Raw genomic sequence first — 14,239 nt, 5'->3', positions numbered from 1 at the left:
AAACCTAGTGTATGATTCAGCGCATCAAGATGGCTGACAAGTGGCTGTGTATGCACGCGTGGTCCTCCGGAACTTTTTGCCTCGTGGAATATGAATTTGTATAACACGGTACCTCTCCGACTGCTCACAGGGGGTGTTATGGCGCGATGACTGAGTGGACCGTGTACGATGATGATTATGGATGCCATTACAACACAACACTTCAACTGCGAGGCTACACCACAGCACCGCTTACCGCCGCGATTAAAAACACGACCGACGTCCGGCCGGAAGTCCAGGGTTGCCGACTTATCGGCAGAAGGATGCTGGGTAACGGTCGCCACCGCACAGCGGCGCGGGAAATACAACTCGAAATATATTCAGAGACTTCTCAGAAGCACTGATTACGTCGAGGTCTAATCAGTGTTACTAACTCAAAATTACACACACTAATACACAGTCTGAACAGGGGGGTTTGTCAGACGTACGTTACGTCCCGGACGACAAGCTTCTACAGACATCTACTAGGAAAAGTCTGCAGTACTGGGATCACATTACGAGTTGCACTGCAGAGAACAGGCGAAACCTGATAACCCAGGCTGACGTACGACCGACAAAAATATTTCAAAGAATACCGTATTTACTCGCACATAGGTCGCCATCGCAAACAGGTCGCACCCATAATTCGAGGTCTTGAATTTGGTGTTTGAGATTCCCCCCCACATAGGTCGTACCGGTAATTTAATGACGCGAATGGCCGGCGCGCCGTGCACGAAAGAGTTAACGGGTACTGTAAAACTCCGCTGCTACGAGAGCTGATAATGGCGCGATAAATTGTTGTAACAACAAGTACTCGTAATAACCGAATATAGAAAAGTGAAGTCAAGTTAAATTCCTGACTTCTTAAAATGTCTTAATTGTAGACTATAACTCGAAAACAGTGCTTTGTATTGAAAAAATGCACAGAATAAAAGTTGTAGTAAATTTAATTACTAATAAAAAAGACCTGTTACGATTTTTTATATCTACAGCGGTTTTCGTTTTAAACGTGCGATTGGTCTGACTTGTGAGGAAGTTCCCAACACAGATAAGATAGTGGCTGGGGAAACCATTGCTTCACCCCTTCCCTTTTTCTACTTGTTTGCCATCCAGGTGCAACAATGCCCTTCGTTTACCATTTTTTGTGTGTTTGATTTCTTGTAATGAAAATTTTCTTGGTTAATTAACTAGTATGTGTACTTTGTAAATAAATTTGCCTCTACCGATATAAACTTCTTTTTCGCATTTTGAAACAAAATATTGCAAAAAAAAATTCCTCAAAAATTTAAAAAAAATTTATCTTCACATATAGATCGCACTTCATTTTCCCCCCATCAAATCTGGTAAAATTGCCGCGACCTATATGCGAGTAAATACGGTATTGTATGTTACTGGAACATATTATACACTGCATCTGGAGTTAAGCAGTTCAAAACCTCGATCATGCCAATTCAGTGAAAAGGAACGTACAACTTTCTCGACTCCTGTCTCTTCCACAACATAAAATGCCATCGTGTTAAGTTTTACGGTGTTGGAATAAGCAGGCTAGAGATTGCACTCGTGACCGAATGTGGCAGATACCGCCCCCACTCACCTTCTGGCTGTTGCGCACGAACATGGCGAACCAGTTGCGCACCTGCTGGTCGTTGCCCAGCAGCAGGCCGGAGACGAAGGCCACCATGTCGCCCTCCGAGTCCCCGGCCAGGGTGCGGCCCGCGTGCTCCAGGCTCAGCGTGATGGCGAGGGCCGGCATGCGGCACATCTCCACCTGCGGGACGACGGTCCCCTTCCCCCGTCACCGTCGCTCCGTCCGGTCCCCGGGTCCCGGTCACTCACGCGCACACACACGCACTCGCACTCTTCTCTCTTACACACACTCACTCTTCTCTCTGACACACACTCTCTCTTCTCTATTACACACACACACACACTCTTCTCTCTTACACACACACACACACACTCACACACATACACTCTTCTCTCTTACGCACACTCTCTTCTCTCTTACGCACACTCTCTTCTCTCTTACACACACATACACTCTTCTCTCTTACACACACACACTCACCTTCTCTCTCACATACACACACTCTCTTCTATCTTACACACACACACACTCACACACATACACTCTTCTCTCTTACGCACACTCTCTTCTCTCTTACGCACACTCTCTTCTCTCTTACGCACACTCTCTTCTCTCTTACACACACATACACTCTTCTCTCTTACACACACATACACTCTTCTCTCTTACACACACACACTCACCTTCTCTCTCACATACACACACTCTCTTCTATCTTACACACAGGGCCGGCGCGTCCATATAGGCGAACTAGGCGACCGCCCAGGGCGCCAAGTAGCTGGGGGCAGTGCAGCACGACACACAACAGCTGATATAATATGTTTAACGATTATTGAAACTAGATGAAAATGGATTTTTGTAAAAGTTTCGAATGTTTATATTGATATAGGTAATTATTTGAAGTCCACGGTGACCTGTTTATGATTTGTAATAAGTAAAAAAAGTAAAAAAAAACGCAAGCCTGCTTACATTTGATTGTTGACAAAATCTTAGGCTTACGTGATGTATTTTGAGGCAAGGAAAATTTTTTTTGGGGTGTCCGACACAGGTAGGGGGGGGGATCATTATAGTTTTTCGCCTACGGTGCCAATTTACGTTGCACCGCCTCTGCTTACACACACACGATGAAGCCAGCAATACGCCTGTTCTCGTTCGACAACCAACCATTCCTGATCAATAAACTCATTGCGTACCGTATTCACCAGCAGAAGGGTCATCCCTGCGTTTGGGTCGCATCAACAATTTTGAACCAAAAATATCTAATCTTTTCACCACGAGAGCGGCTCTCGACTATACGAATCGCACCATGTCCGTCTCCAGTAGAATGCAAGTGAAGTCTTCATGGTCCGTGTCTCAGCTTATTGCCGCGTAAGAAACATGGCACCGGTTTATCGTCTCTCCTGTTTTCATTCTTTATGGCCCAAGAATACTATTTTTTATACTCGTGTTTCCCTTCCCATCTACTGTATTAAAATTTTTACTGTATTCTTCACCAAGCGAGAAAATACGACATGCTGCTCAATTTTTTTTAGTTCCTTCTATAATAACAAGCGCACCCTTGAGAGCTGTTTTGTCACGGAATGTTGCACTTTAAAGCGTGGAAAATCAAAACGTTAAAACAATGTTTGGATACAGTTACATCTAGGGATGTGCGAGTACCCGATATTTTCGGGTACGGTTCGAATCCACAATTACCCAAACCCGGAATCGTTGTACGTACATGGATTCAAACAGTATTACGAATATTCACAAAAGTTATAAATTAATTTAATACGGCTCAAAAATACTAGCAGTAAAAAATAATATTAGTCTACTATTACGTAAGTATTTATAATATGATGTATCAAAGAAAGATATGTAAATTAAATAATTAACACAGTGACATTAAAAGAATTTCGAGATTTCGAGGGCTTAAACTATCATTACGAATTTTGTCGTATAGCAAACAATAAACTAAAAACAATTACATACCTACAAGAAAAAAAGTCTTGGCTATTTATTGGAGAAAAAATGGTTTCGTTTTCTGAAACGTTTATAAAAATGAGATTTCCCTGTAGCGTCCAGTTTATTACGATTGAGTTGGAGAATCAAATATGTTTTGGTTTTCATATTTTAGAGTTTTTATTATTAATTAAGTTTACATAATTATAAACATTTCAATCTCAGTGTAATAAATAATTGCCAGTAGTTACAGTTAGAAAAAAGAGAACACACATTATTATTAAATTAATCAGTTATTTTTAATTATTCTGTGCTTAATATTCGGAATCGGATTCATATCTCAAATATTGCCAGGGATTTGAATCAGATTCGAACCGAACTGAAAATCAAGGATTCGCACATCCCTAGTTACATCACAAGATCCTTCAAGATAGACATGATCATTGTGCACGGTGCCAGTTCACGAGCATTTACAACGGTGAGAGAGGGAGGGAGAGCCATAAACACTGCTGCATGGTCTCGGGCAATCACGGTAGCGGGTAGCCGCTCGACAGACGGCAAGACACATCTTAGTGACCCAGTTCACGATGCTTTGCACACACTGCTGAGATATTTTAACTAAACAGTTTATTCTCACCCATAACACATTTATTAAAAACCAACACAGGCTAGTTGTTTACGCACATATTCAACCACACAGTGCAATGTTAAAAAGTTTATTATACCCAAAATGAAAAAATTTTTAATAGGGTCGCAGTACATGATATTAAATAAAATCTGCATAAAATGTGCGGCCCACACGCGGGTAAATACGGTAATTGATTCATTCCTAGGTGCAGCCAACACAGAACAAATGGGTACGGAAAAAAGCTATGTACGTAAATTTTTACATTTATCATGGCACCACGAAAAAAAAGAAGCTAAACAGAATAAAATGTAAAATGGGATAGTGAATAATTGTTATACAATTGTACCAGACTGAATGCCTGACTTATTTTTTCCTGTAGCGATTTCTGAAATTTACAGATGTGCTATTCAAGACGAGGGCATTGAAATTCACACTAAATGAATTTGCGCAATTTGAACATGTGCTAAGTACACTGCATTGCCCTGACTTTACGCTAAGTAAAGAAGCTTCATTTAAGGGGATGGTAATAGATTCTTCAAAATCTCCAGTAGACAGTAGTTTACCTCTTATTTTAGTCCAAGATGAACTGTGCAAAATTTTACCAAGCTGGAATAGAACTACAGATTTATAGATATAAAACAAACATTCTTTCTATACACATATCCAAGCTTTCACTGTAAAGCTTGAGGGTACACAGTGTATTTTGTTTGACCATACAGTATGTGCTAATATAATATTCTCCTTATTTTGAGTTTCAAGTGTGCAAAATCAAAACCATAGTAAAACTATAAATTTGTACAGAAAAAAAAACAAACACAGACACTCTTGTGTGCGTGTGAGTGCATATATATATGCATGCCTTTACACCGTGACAGACTGTAACCCTCCCACTCTCCCCCGTTTTGGTTGCCCACTGATGACTTTCCTGTGTTTTAATCACTTTATAACACTCACAAATAATACTGATTCAGTAAAGACGTTCGGATTTTAAACTTAATAGAAATTTTTCCAAATCTTCTCCCTGGAACAGCGTGAAAAGAAAAGGGTTGTGCCGCCTACACGTCTGTGTGAACGTTACACCAACTAAGCTTTTACCGCTCTCTTAATACTTTGCTAAGAGCTTTTCTATAGCAGCTCAGTCAGTCAATAGCGTGGAGAGACAGTGATTTATCCCCTATCTCTGAACTATACTTTCACAGGCATCAGACGACAAATTAATAGTTTTACTGTGGTTTTTGAATTTGCACACTTGAAGTTCAAAATAAGGAGAAAATTATCTTAGCGCGTGCCGGATGGTCAAACAAAACACACTGCGTACCCTTAAGCTTTACAATGAAAGCTTGGAAATGTATATATAGAAAGAGTGTTTGTTTTATATCTAAAAAATCTATACGTAGTTCTTTTCGAGTAAAGTATTGTACAATTCAATTTGGACCAAAATAAAAGGAAATTACTGTCTACTTAAAATTTTTCCAAATCTTCTCCCTGGAACAGCGTGTAAAGAAAAGGGTTGTGCCGTCTACACGTCTGTGTGAACGGTACGACAACGAAGCTTTTGCCGCTCTCTAAACACTTTGCCGAGAGCTTCAGTCGATGGACAGCGTGGAGAGACAGTGACGACGACTCACACACTTGGCTCGAATGGGCAGGGCCTGGGACGGGTTCATCTGGCACAGCATGCTGACTGCCTGCATGCGCATCCTGCTGGCAGCCGAGTCGTCCTCCTGACGGTCCCCGTTGGCGATCAGGCCGACGCACACTGCCGCGCCGCCAACAAGCACACATGCATCTTCCCTCAAAACAAACTCTACAATTAAAGTCCCAAAGAGTACCTACCAAATATACTGCCGCGCCGGCAACAAGCCAAATCCCAACCTTCCCTCAAAACAAACTCTACAACTCAAGTCCCAAAGAGTGCCTCCAAACAGGGCCGGATTCAGAGGTCTGGAGGCCTTGGGGCAACAGAGGAGCGGAGGCCCCCCGGCCCCCAAATTATTTTTCCAAATAAAATGAAAATTTTTTTTTTCAGTAGAGTTTTCCAATAAATAATTCATTGTGAAATCAAGTAGATTCTCTTATTATTTAAAAAAAAAACATACATAAATATAATCGGAGACAAGAATTATATATGAAACTAAATTTTAGTGTTAATGAATATTTCCGTTAATATTTAACAATAATATAATCATTTATGTACAAAGTACTGTAGGTAAAGGTAAAACAGAGAAAAAATAATATCAAAGGATTTGTGGGGGCCCTCCGTTTGTGGAGGCCCCGGGGCTTTCGCCCCGGTTGCCCTCCCCTAAATCTGGCCCTGCCTCCAAATACTCCAAATATGTATACCCCTCGAATCACAATCTAGGTCTCAAGGCTCAAAAATAAAATAATGTACATAAACTTAAAAAAAAAATATTAACTAAGCTGAACATTCAACCGTTAAAATAATTTTTTTTCTCAAGATACTAAGTTTACTAAATCAATACATATTGACATTTTGTAATTTTATTTACATAATTACATATTAAAAGTAAAATATATTGGGGACTGGTAATACGAAATGTAAGAAGGAAACCGCAAGTAGGTTTAAAAACCTTCAGGATTGTCAGTGTTAAATTTTTTAATTTATTACATTTGATTTCCTCCAATATTTTTTGTTGGATGACAAATGCTTCAAACACTAAATATCTTTAAGATATTTGATGATTTCATTGATTATCTCTAATAATAACAAACCCACTATTGTTTTTTTTTGTCCACCCCCCCCCCCCCCCCCCATCCTTCTTTACACACACACATACACACAAAATTCCTTCCTGCCCCAATAAAACCAAACAAATATATATCCATAGTGTAAGCTGTTGCAGACTATAAAATGTCCAAAATAATTTTATTACTTGGGAAGTAATTACAGTGCAAAATAATTTTTTTCCAAAAATAAATTTTATCACCTATTTATAGTGTGATCATTTAAAAAATATACTATGCTGATAAAAAAAAGTGTGTATGTATTTATTTTTTAATACCTTCAAGGTTTACGCAACAAGACCAATGAGGAAGTCCAGACCAACGATGCAGCGTGGTCCATGCGGAGGTCACCACGTCTCTCCGAGCCGGACTGGGGTGAAAGTGTGACCACTCGACTGTGAGTTTACAAGCTGATCACAAAGCTGTGGATGAATGAACTGGGTTGTAACTAGTGAGGGGTCAAATTTGCTTTTTCTCAAAAATTAGAATTTCAAATTCAACAGGGCGGGAGTTGCCACGAGATGGTGGGGGTTCGACGAGACCCCACGGAGCTGCAGACACGGACGGCGCACCTTCGCGGAAGCAGTCCGGCGTGTTGGCCACGACCCAGCAGATGATCTCCGGGCCGTGCCGCACGTGCAGCAAGGTCTCCGCCACGTCCGTGATGCTGATCACGCCCGGCAGCTCCGCCATGGCGATGCACAGCACGTCGCAGATCTCCGGCACGTACACCGTGTTGTCGAACAGCTCCGAGGCCTTCACGCCCGTCTTCTGCTCCTCCCGCACCTGCACGCCGGGCGCAACGCTTCACAAACACTGTTCACACTGTTCCAAAATACTGACATTGAAGTACTATCATGAGGACACCAGAGGCAGGCCGCGAGGCAGGATCGCCAGTCAACTGGCGCCTGCAAGTGGGGCGCGGTCCATTATAGCGCGACACTCATCTGATCAGCAACGGCACCTGGTTACCACCCCCCCCCCTCCCCCGTTTCCCCAATCCTCAGCGCCTCAGTAGGGTTCGGCACGTTCTCAGAGCCCCGTCTGCACGGAGCGGCATCGCCAGGACGCCATCGTTCCGGGAGACCGCTCCAAAAAAACGGCAACGCCGGCCTCCGAGGAAGTGAAGCGAGGAGGGCGAGTAACCCCCTTGGTGCACGCAGACTGTGCGACGAACGAGTGACTAGCGCAAGGCAGTGTGTTGGGACAACTGTCGAGTTGAGCTCCAGTGGAGGAGAAAGTAAACTGTGGACTAAATGAAAGAGTGATTAATATGTAGACATACATTTCAAGTGTTGTGATTATAAAGCTGTAGTCAAGCTTATCCTTTCCAAACCTTTTTTCCCCAGTTATAACAATACTTATGCCTATAATTTATTTATTGTTTTAAATGAATAATTGACAACCTTGAGAAAGAATAACACAAACAAGAAATTCCACACTTATACATACTGAGAATCAATACAATTTTAAAGTTTCTTGAAAGACAGTAGTATTGCTTAATTTCCAACAGATTTTTGTGCTATCCTTTTCATGAAAGATCTTCATAAAAAAAGAACACTTCATCTCAACCGAACTATTCCACGTTTACACTAATGTAATGTACATAGTCGAACAGACGATGCGCTGATGTTAGAATGAAGCTCTCGGCACTCGCACAAGCTACGGCCACCAACCATACCTGCGACCCGATGGCCAGAATTTCGCTGAGAACCAGCCGCAGCCTACGGGTCGAGTCGCTTCGCTCGAACTCCAGGGCCAGTCCGTTCTGCAGGGACTGTATCAGGATGCTGTCGGACGCCACCGCTCCCATCTTCTGCCTGCACGGGACGGCACACTATGCACTGCCACGTCGCAACGCAACTTTACATGTTTAAACTTAATACAACTTCTGAGACGTAAGCCACTACGATACACTGCCACGTCGCAACGCAACTTTACATGTTTTAACTTAATACAACTTCTGAGACGTAAGCCACTACAATAGATTATGTCCAAGAAAGTATATTACACAAGTGACTTACATTATCTTATACGTAACCAATGTGGTGTACTCTTTCACAATACAACTGCATCAGAAAGTATTTCTAGCTTTACATATTTAAGGTGAATTGCCTCAAGTGCCTTTTTTGCGTTACGCATGTCTGATCCTCTAAGGGAAATATGCTTTTATTGCCATTACAGACTCGAGTCTGAGATTACAATTTGATCAGTAGAATATGAATAAATTATTTTATTTTTTTCGGTTATCAGCTTCCACCCACAACCAGCACTAGATCCCTTATCCTAATAGAAACCTTTTATTATCATATCATCAATCAAATATATGTACGTAGATCCTCACCCATGCCTTGGCCGGGATTTGAACCCAGAGCCTCTCGCACCGTAAGCCAGTGTGCATCCGATTACGCTACGGACAGCTGATGGTGAAATCAATAATCTCAGTATTATACACTTACCGTAATTGCTGTTCCTTTTTTACGTCGGTTTCTAGAATGTGGAAATCAATAGACAATAATGCTACTATAGAGTTGACATGTTCTATTCCAGACAAGAGTGTCAGTATTTCCTTTCTTCCTTCCACACACTCTCTTGTGTTCTCTAAAGAAGAAATTAAACTCATTCGTACCAGGCACGGTAAAACCGGCCGAATTTCTTGGGCGGTACAATTTGTTAATTCACTAATGTCAACATTTAACAATGCTTTGAACACACGAGGAGAGACAGTGAAATTAAAACTCATTGTGGGACCGAGCATGAAAAACAGTAATTTCAAATATTTAAATTTTTTAACGTTCTAACTAAAATTAAAAGACATAACCAAACCAAGGAGCATAACCAAACATTTCCGAATAATCGGCAACAAACACACATGTACAAATTAGCATAGAAATATAACGTGAATAAGACAGACCCTACTAGTCAACAATGAGCGAACGTATAAGTACAGTAAAGTACTGACATTAGTAGCCATTCAAGGTCTACATATAATTAAAATGCCTACAAACAATTCACAAATTAAATTCTATAATCAAAACTCAAAGATGTATCGAAAATATAACTAAATGTGCCACACAGCAAGTGGCCACGTCTGTTTTATAACATGGTAAACGGGTGAAGCCGATTTTTTTCGAATAATTATCTGTGTCACATTTTTTAATGCTCGAAACATTGGATATAGTGTAGTGTTTTCATTGTTCTGACGTCGTACCTTCTGTAGGTTGATTACGGATTTAATTTTGCCCCATCATAACGAAAAGTCATAATAGCTAAGACTTTGAGCAGCCTAATGCGATTATCGATCTCTTAAGACACCTTAGTACAAAGACGTTTCAATATTATTTAAGACGCCCAAATTCGGTTTCATAAGTTAACACATTGTGTCATAAGACAAAAACGAGGTTTTAAACATGATATTTTTGATAAATATTTTACCCTATTTTCTGCAAAAGTTTTATAAATACGATTATAAGATATAATAATTCTGTCATACAATGACTGTGCTCTAGGATTAAGATGATCTTCACGAGGAATTATCACAGGTTATAGTACGGATTTTTAATTACATTAAATTATGCCTGCTATTAAACTGGAATTTTATTTTAACACTGTATGATAGGAATAAATAATACGTGTATATGAACGAAGTAATTATACATTGCCAATTTATAATGTTTACAACTCGTAATATTTAAAAGCACAAATAGATAAATGTTACAAAACCATCTACCTAACAATTGATTGATACAAAAATCAATCGATAAGATTGATCGACCTCTATCGCTTGCTATTTCCTCGAATGTTAGAAAACTTGATATTTGTAAACAAACGATAATAACCTGTTTTAAAAGGTTATAGATAGTTACAGTTAATAGGTAAATTTGGACAAAGATTTTATAGAAAAATGAGAAGACGCGTAGGAGTCGGTGCAATCCAGAAACAAAAACTGGTACAAGAAAAGTACCGTGATAAAGGTACAGAAATCGAGGAGAATCAACTTGAGCAAATGTCCAAGCAGTTGGAAGTTTTCAGGACAAATTTGGAAGAATTCGCAGCCAAACACAAAAAAGAGATCAAAAAGAACTCTGAATTCAGGCGTCACTTCCAAGAGATGTGCGCGGCAATTGGAGTGGATCCGTTAGCATCTGGTAAAGGATTTTGGTCGGTGTTGGGGATAGGTGATTTTTACTACGAGCTGAGTGTGCAGATCGTGGAAGTGTGCCTTGCCACGAACGACAAGAACGGCGGACTGATAAGCCTGGACGAACTGAGGCAGCGGTTGGTTAAGGCTCGAGGTCAGAGCAAGCAGCATCAGGAAATAACGATCGATGACCTGCTGTGTGCGGCCAAGAAGTTGAGGATCCTGGGTAACGGCTTCTCGGTGTTCCCCGTGGGCAAGGGCCAGTACCTGGTGCAGTCTGTCCCCGGGGAGCTGAGCATGGACCACACGGCCGTGCTGCACCAGGCGTCCAGCAGCGGCAAGGGGAACGTGAGTGTGTCGACGCTGCAGCAGACACTGGGTTGGGAGCGGGAGCGCACTCAGAAAGCACTCGACTACATGCTGAAGGAAGGCCTGGCCTGGCTCGACACTCAGGACCCCACGGAACAACTGTTTTGGTTCCCAAGCTTGTTTTCCGACTGCATTAACGCATCATGAACTTCTTGTATGCTGTATGATAATATTCAACTACTGCTTATTTGCGAGAATTACAATTGTGGTTAGGTATGAATAAGTTATTGATTGAATACGTGTGTTGAATATGAATAACAATCAATCAATATATTGATTGGCTATGAATAAGTATTATTTCTTAATTTCTAAACTTACAGGCTAAGTCACCATTCACTAGTGTCAGTGTAGAACTTGCAGCAACTAGAAATTATGTTTGCTTCTTTAATCAACCTTTTTGAGCCATGCTGGTTTTTTTTTTCTTAGTTTTATATTATTCTACCAAATGGTACAGTTGTTACATAGGCCTAGTTAAGTCTATCATATCCGTTATATATTTTTTGTGTGTTCAAGTTTTTACAATGATACTGGACAAAGTATGCCATAGAAAAACACGCTTTGCTTTTAACTCAGAGAAGCCTTTTCGCATTGCCTAGTATATGGCAACTCATCCATTCCTGTTTCAAAAAAAAAAAAAATGAAACGGTGGCAAATGTGAAAAAGATTACAATCAGCCAATTCTTATTATTTTTAACGAGACTGGTTTTTGAATAGTAAGAACATGTCTTTTACAGAGGCATGTTAACCAAGGGATACTTTAATTTCAAGGCTACACTCGGTGAAACTACTTTGAATTATTTTGATTCTAACACAAATTGGTGTGTCAAGAAAGGAATACTTTTCCAGCATTTAAAAAAAAATTTGCAATATTTTTTGGAAAAATTTATAATTTTTGCATGTTCGTGTTAATTTTTTAACAGGAGTAGTTGACATAAGAGGGCGTAGACGTTAACAGACCGTCATTACGTTGCGACCAAAAGCTGATGCCGCAAACCCTCCCAAGGTCGCAAGGATGTGTGGAAGGAAGCAAGCGACTCGTACTTCCACGAAAGGCCGTCAGTGATTCTGTTGAGGGCCCTTGAAACTATTCAGACTAGGCAGGCCACTTCACGATAACTCTCAAGGGTCGTAGCAATAACGTCGGATCATGGACATGAAACGAATTCCACTCTTTCGTTGTCCTGTTTGTCATCATCTGGGGTCTTCAGCATGGTGGACTGAGTTGTACCCCCCGCCCTCCTAACCCTTATCCCCACTCCTATTCCCTTTCCTTCCTTCGGAGCTATTTTTTGTATGCGGAGGTGTTCCCCTGCTTGTGTACGTAATCTTGAGTTATGCTTGATGCAGCCGAGTCAGTACGTCGTCAGGCAGTGCCGTTCGGCTGGTCATGGTTGCGAGAGTGGACCAGGTTTTACTAATCAAGTGGCCATGCAGGTTTATCTCCTTTGGTCAAATCCCTTTTGACCGCCGCGTTCTAAATTTTGTTTCGCTTTGTCGCATTTCTGCTCTCTGGTGATTGTTTCTTTGATCTGGTTTGTAAGCAGCCACGCCCATGATCTGCACCTGTTACGGTACGTGTCGTTACATACAGTTAGACTAATTTTTCTTACGTAACGTATTTTGTAATGAAACGTGAATAATGAATCTTAAGTGAGGGTTCTAGTTATTATGTTAGTCTTTCCGTTGTGCAAACGTAACGTATCTGATTTGATGGTTCATCTGTAGAACATTTAAATCTCCCTGATTCGTTATGAGCATATTTATTAATGTGGTAGATATTCCAGCTTGTATTTTTTTCTTTAATACACATGTACAACTTGCAATTGCCTTTAGCTACTAATTACTTGTGATATTTGTTTGAGGACTTATTTGTTATCAGGTATTTTACTAGACCCTCTTCACTTATTAATTTTTTTTAGTTCATACGTTTTGTAATTACTATTGGATTGTGTTAAATGTGTGTATGTATATATTTGTGAAATTAATTCCCAAGTTAACTGCCTTAATGCATAAGTTGAATAAACACATTATTGTCAGCTTTTTTCTTTAATATGAAACAAATAACTACAGGTTTCCTGCTACGGGTATCCCTACAAGAAGGGTTTTTTGATCATTTTATATATTATATACATATATATATGTTTTTATATCGACGTTGTGGGTTGAGATATTGTCACTGTACACTTCAGACAAAATACAGGGAGTTTTAACTTCTGAACATGTTCGTTTTTCTTCGTGAGAGTGGTTCATCTCATTTATTGAGTAAAGCTACAAGATCCTGTGGTTTTGCTTTCAGCTCACTTAAATGTTTAAGGATTAAGATTTGCGCCATATTTTTTATGAATACATATTGTTTATTCATTTAAAAAAAATTAGTATCAGATAACATGTAGGGCCTAAAGGAAAAAAAAAAAGTATTGGTCTTTGCAAGTTATTTGTTTCACCAAAATGGCGTAAAATTGACTGATGCAAGATAAATGCTTTGAGTGAAATGTCGAACATGCGTGTCTTGAAATGGCTTCCTCGGATGGCAAGATAATGGCGAGAGACAAAGGCAGTTCATGTCTCTTGCCTGCCTAGTCCACTGCAACCAGCAAAGAACAACATTTTATACTGTAGACCTAGTTTTTCTCCTTCGTAATTTAACTACAGTTACCGTGTTGTTTTAGTTTTATTGCAGTTTACAGTAAAATCTAGTTCTAACTTAGTAAACAGTCAAGCTGATACAGCAAGCAGTGAACTGAGACACTGTGAAGAACACGGAGGTGGTTTGGTAATAACTAATAATGTTACGGATGTTCAACACATG

At 40.3% G+C, this 14,239-nt stretch overlaps 2 protein-coding genes across 2 annotated transcripts in view; one reads left to right on the top strand and one right to left on the bottom strand.

Moving 5' to 3' along the window:
* The window catches only part of LOC134538866 (integrator complex subunit 2), a 40,440-nt gene extending 30,536 nt beyond the window's left edge, over positions 1–9,904 (bottom strand). Inside the window, exons 1-5 of the mRNA XM_063380438.1 lie at positions 9,380–9,904; positions 8,602–8,740; positions 7,493–7,706; positions 5,804–5,934; positions 1,613–1,786 (exon numbers count right to left, since the gene is read on the bottom strand). Of these exons, the coding sequence (XP_063236508.1) occupies positions 1,613–1,786; positions 5,804–5,934; positions 7,493–7,706; positions 8,602–8,740; positions 9,380–9,678 (957 nt within the window). The 5' untranslated portion in view covers positions 9,679–9,904. The remainder of the gene's footprint in view (positions 1–1,612; positions 1,787–5,803; positions 5,935–7,492; positions 7,707–8,601; positions 8,741–9,379) is intronic.
* An 800-nt stretch (positions 9,905–10,704) lies between these two features.
* LOC134538865 (vacuolar-sorting protein SNF8) lies at positions 10,705–13,648 on the top strand. The gene has a single exon (XM_063380437.1). It carries the CDS (start codon positions 10,825–10,827, stop codon positions 11,575–11,577), a length of 753 nt encoding a protein of 250 aa, XP_063236507.1. The 5' UTR covers positions 10,705–10,824; the 3' UTR covers positions 11,578–13,648.
* Positions 13,649–14,239: the final 591 nt, after the last annotated feature.

The sequence above is a fragment of the Bacillus rossius genome, chromosome 14, assembly GCF_032445375.1.
Source record: "Bacillus rossius redtenbacheri isolate Brsri chromosome 14, Brsri_v3, whole genome shotgun sequence".
NCBI lineage: Eukaryota > Metazoa > Arthropoda > Insecta > Phasmatodea > Bacillidae > Bacillus > Bacillus rossius.
This window is presented reverse-complemented; position numbering and strand designations above follow the sequence as displayed.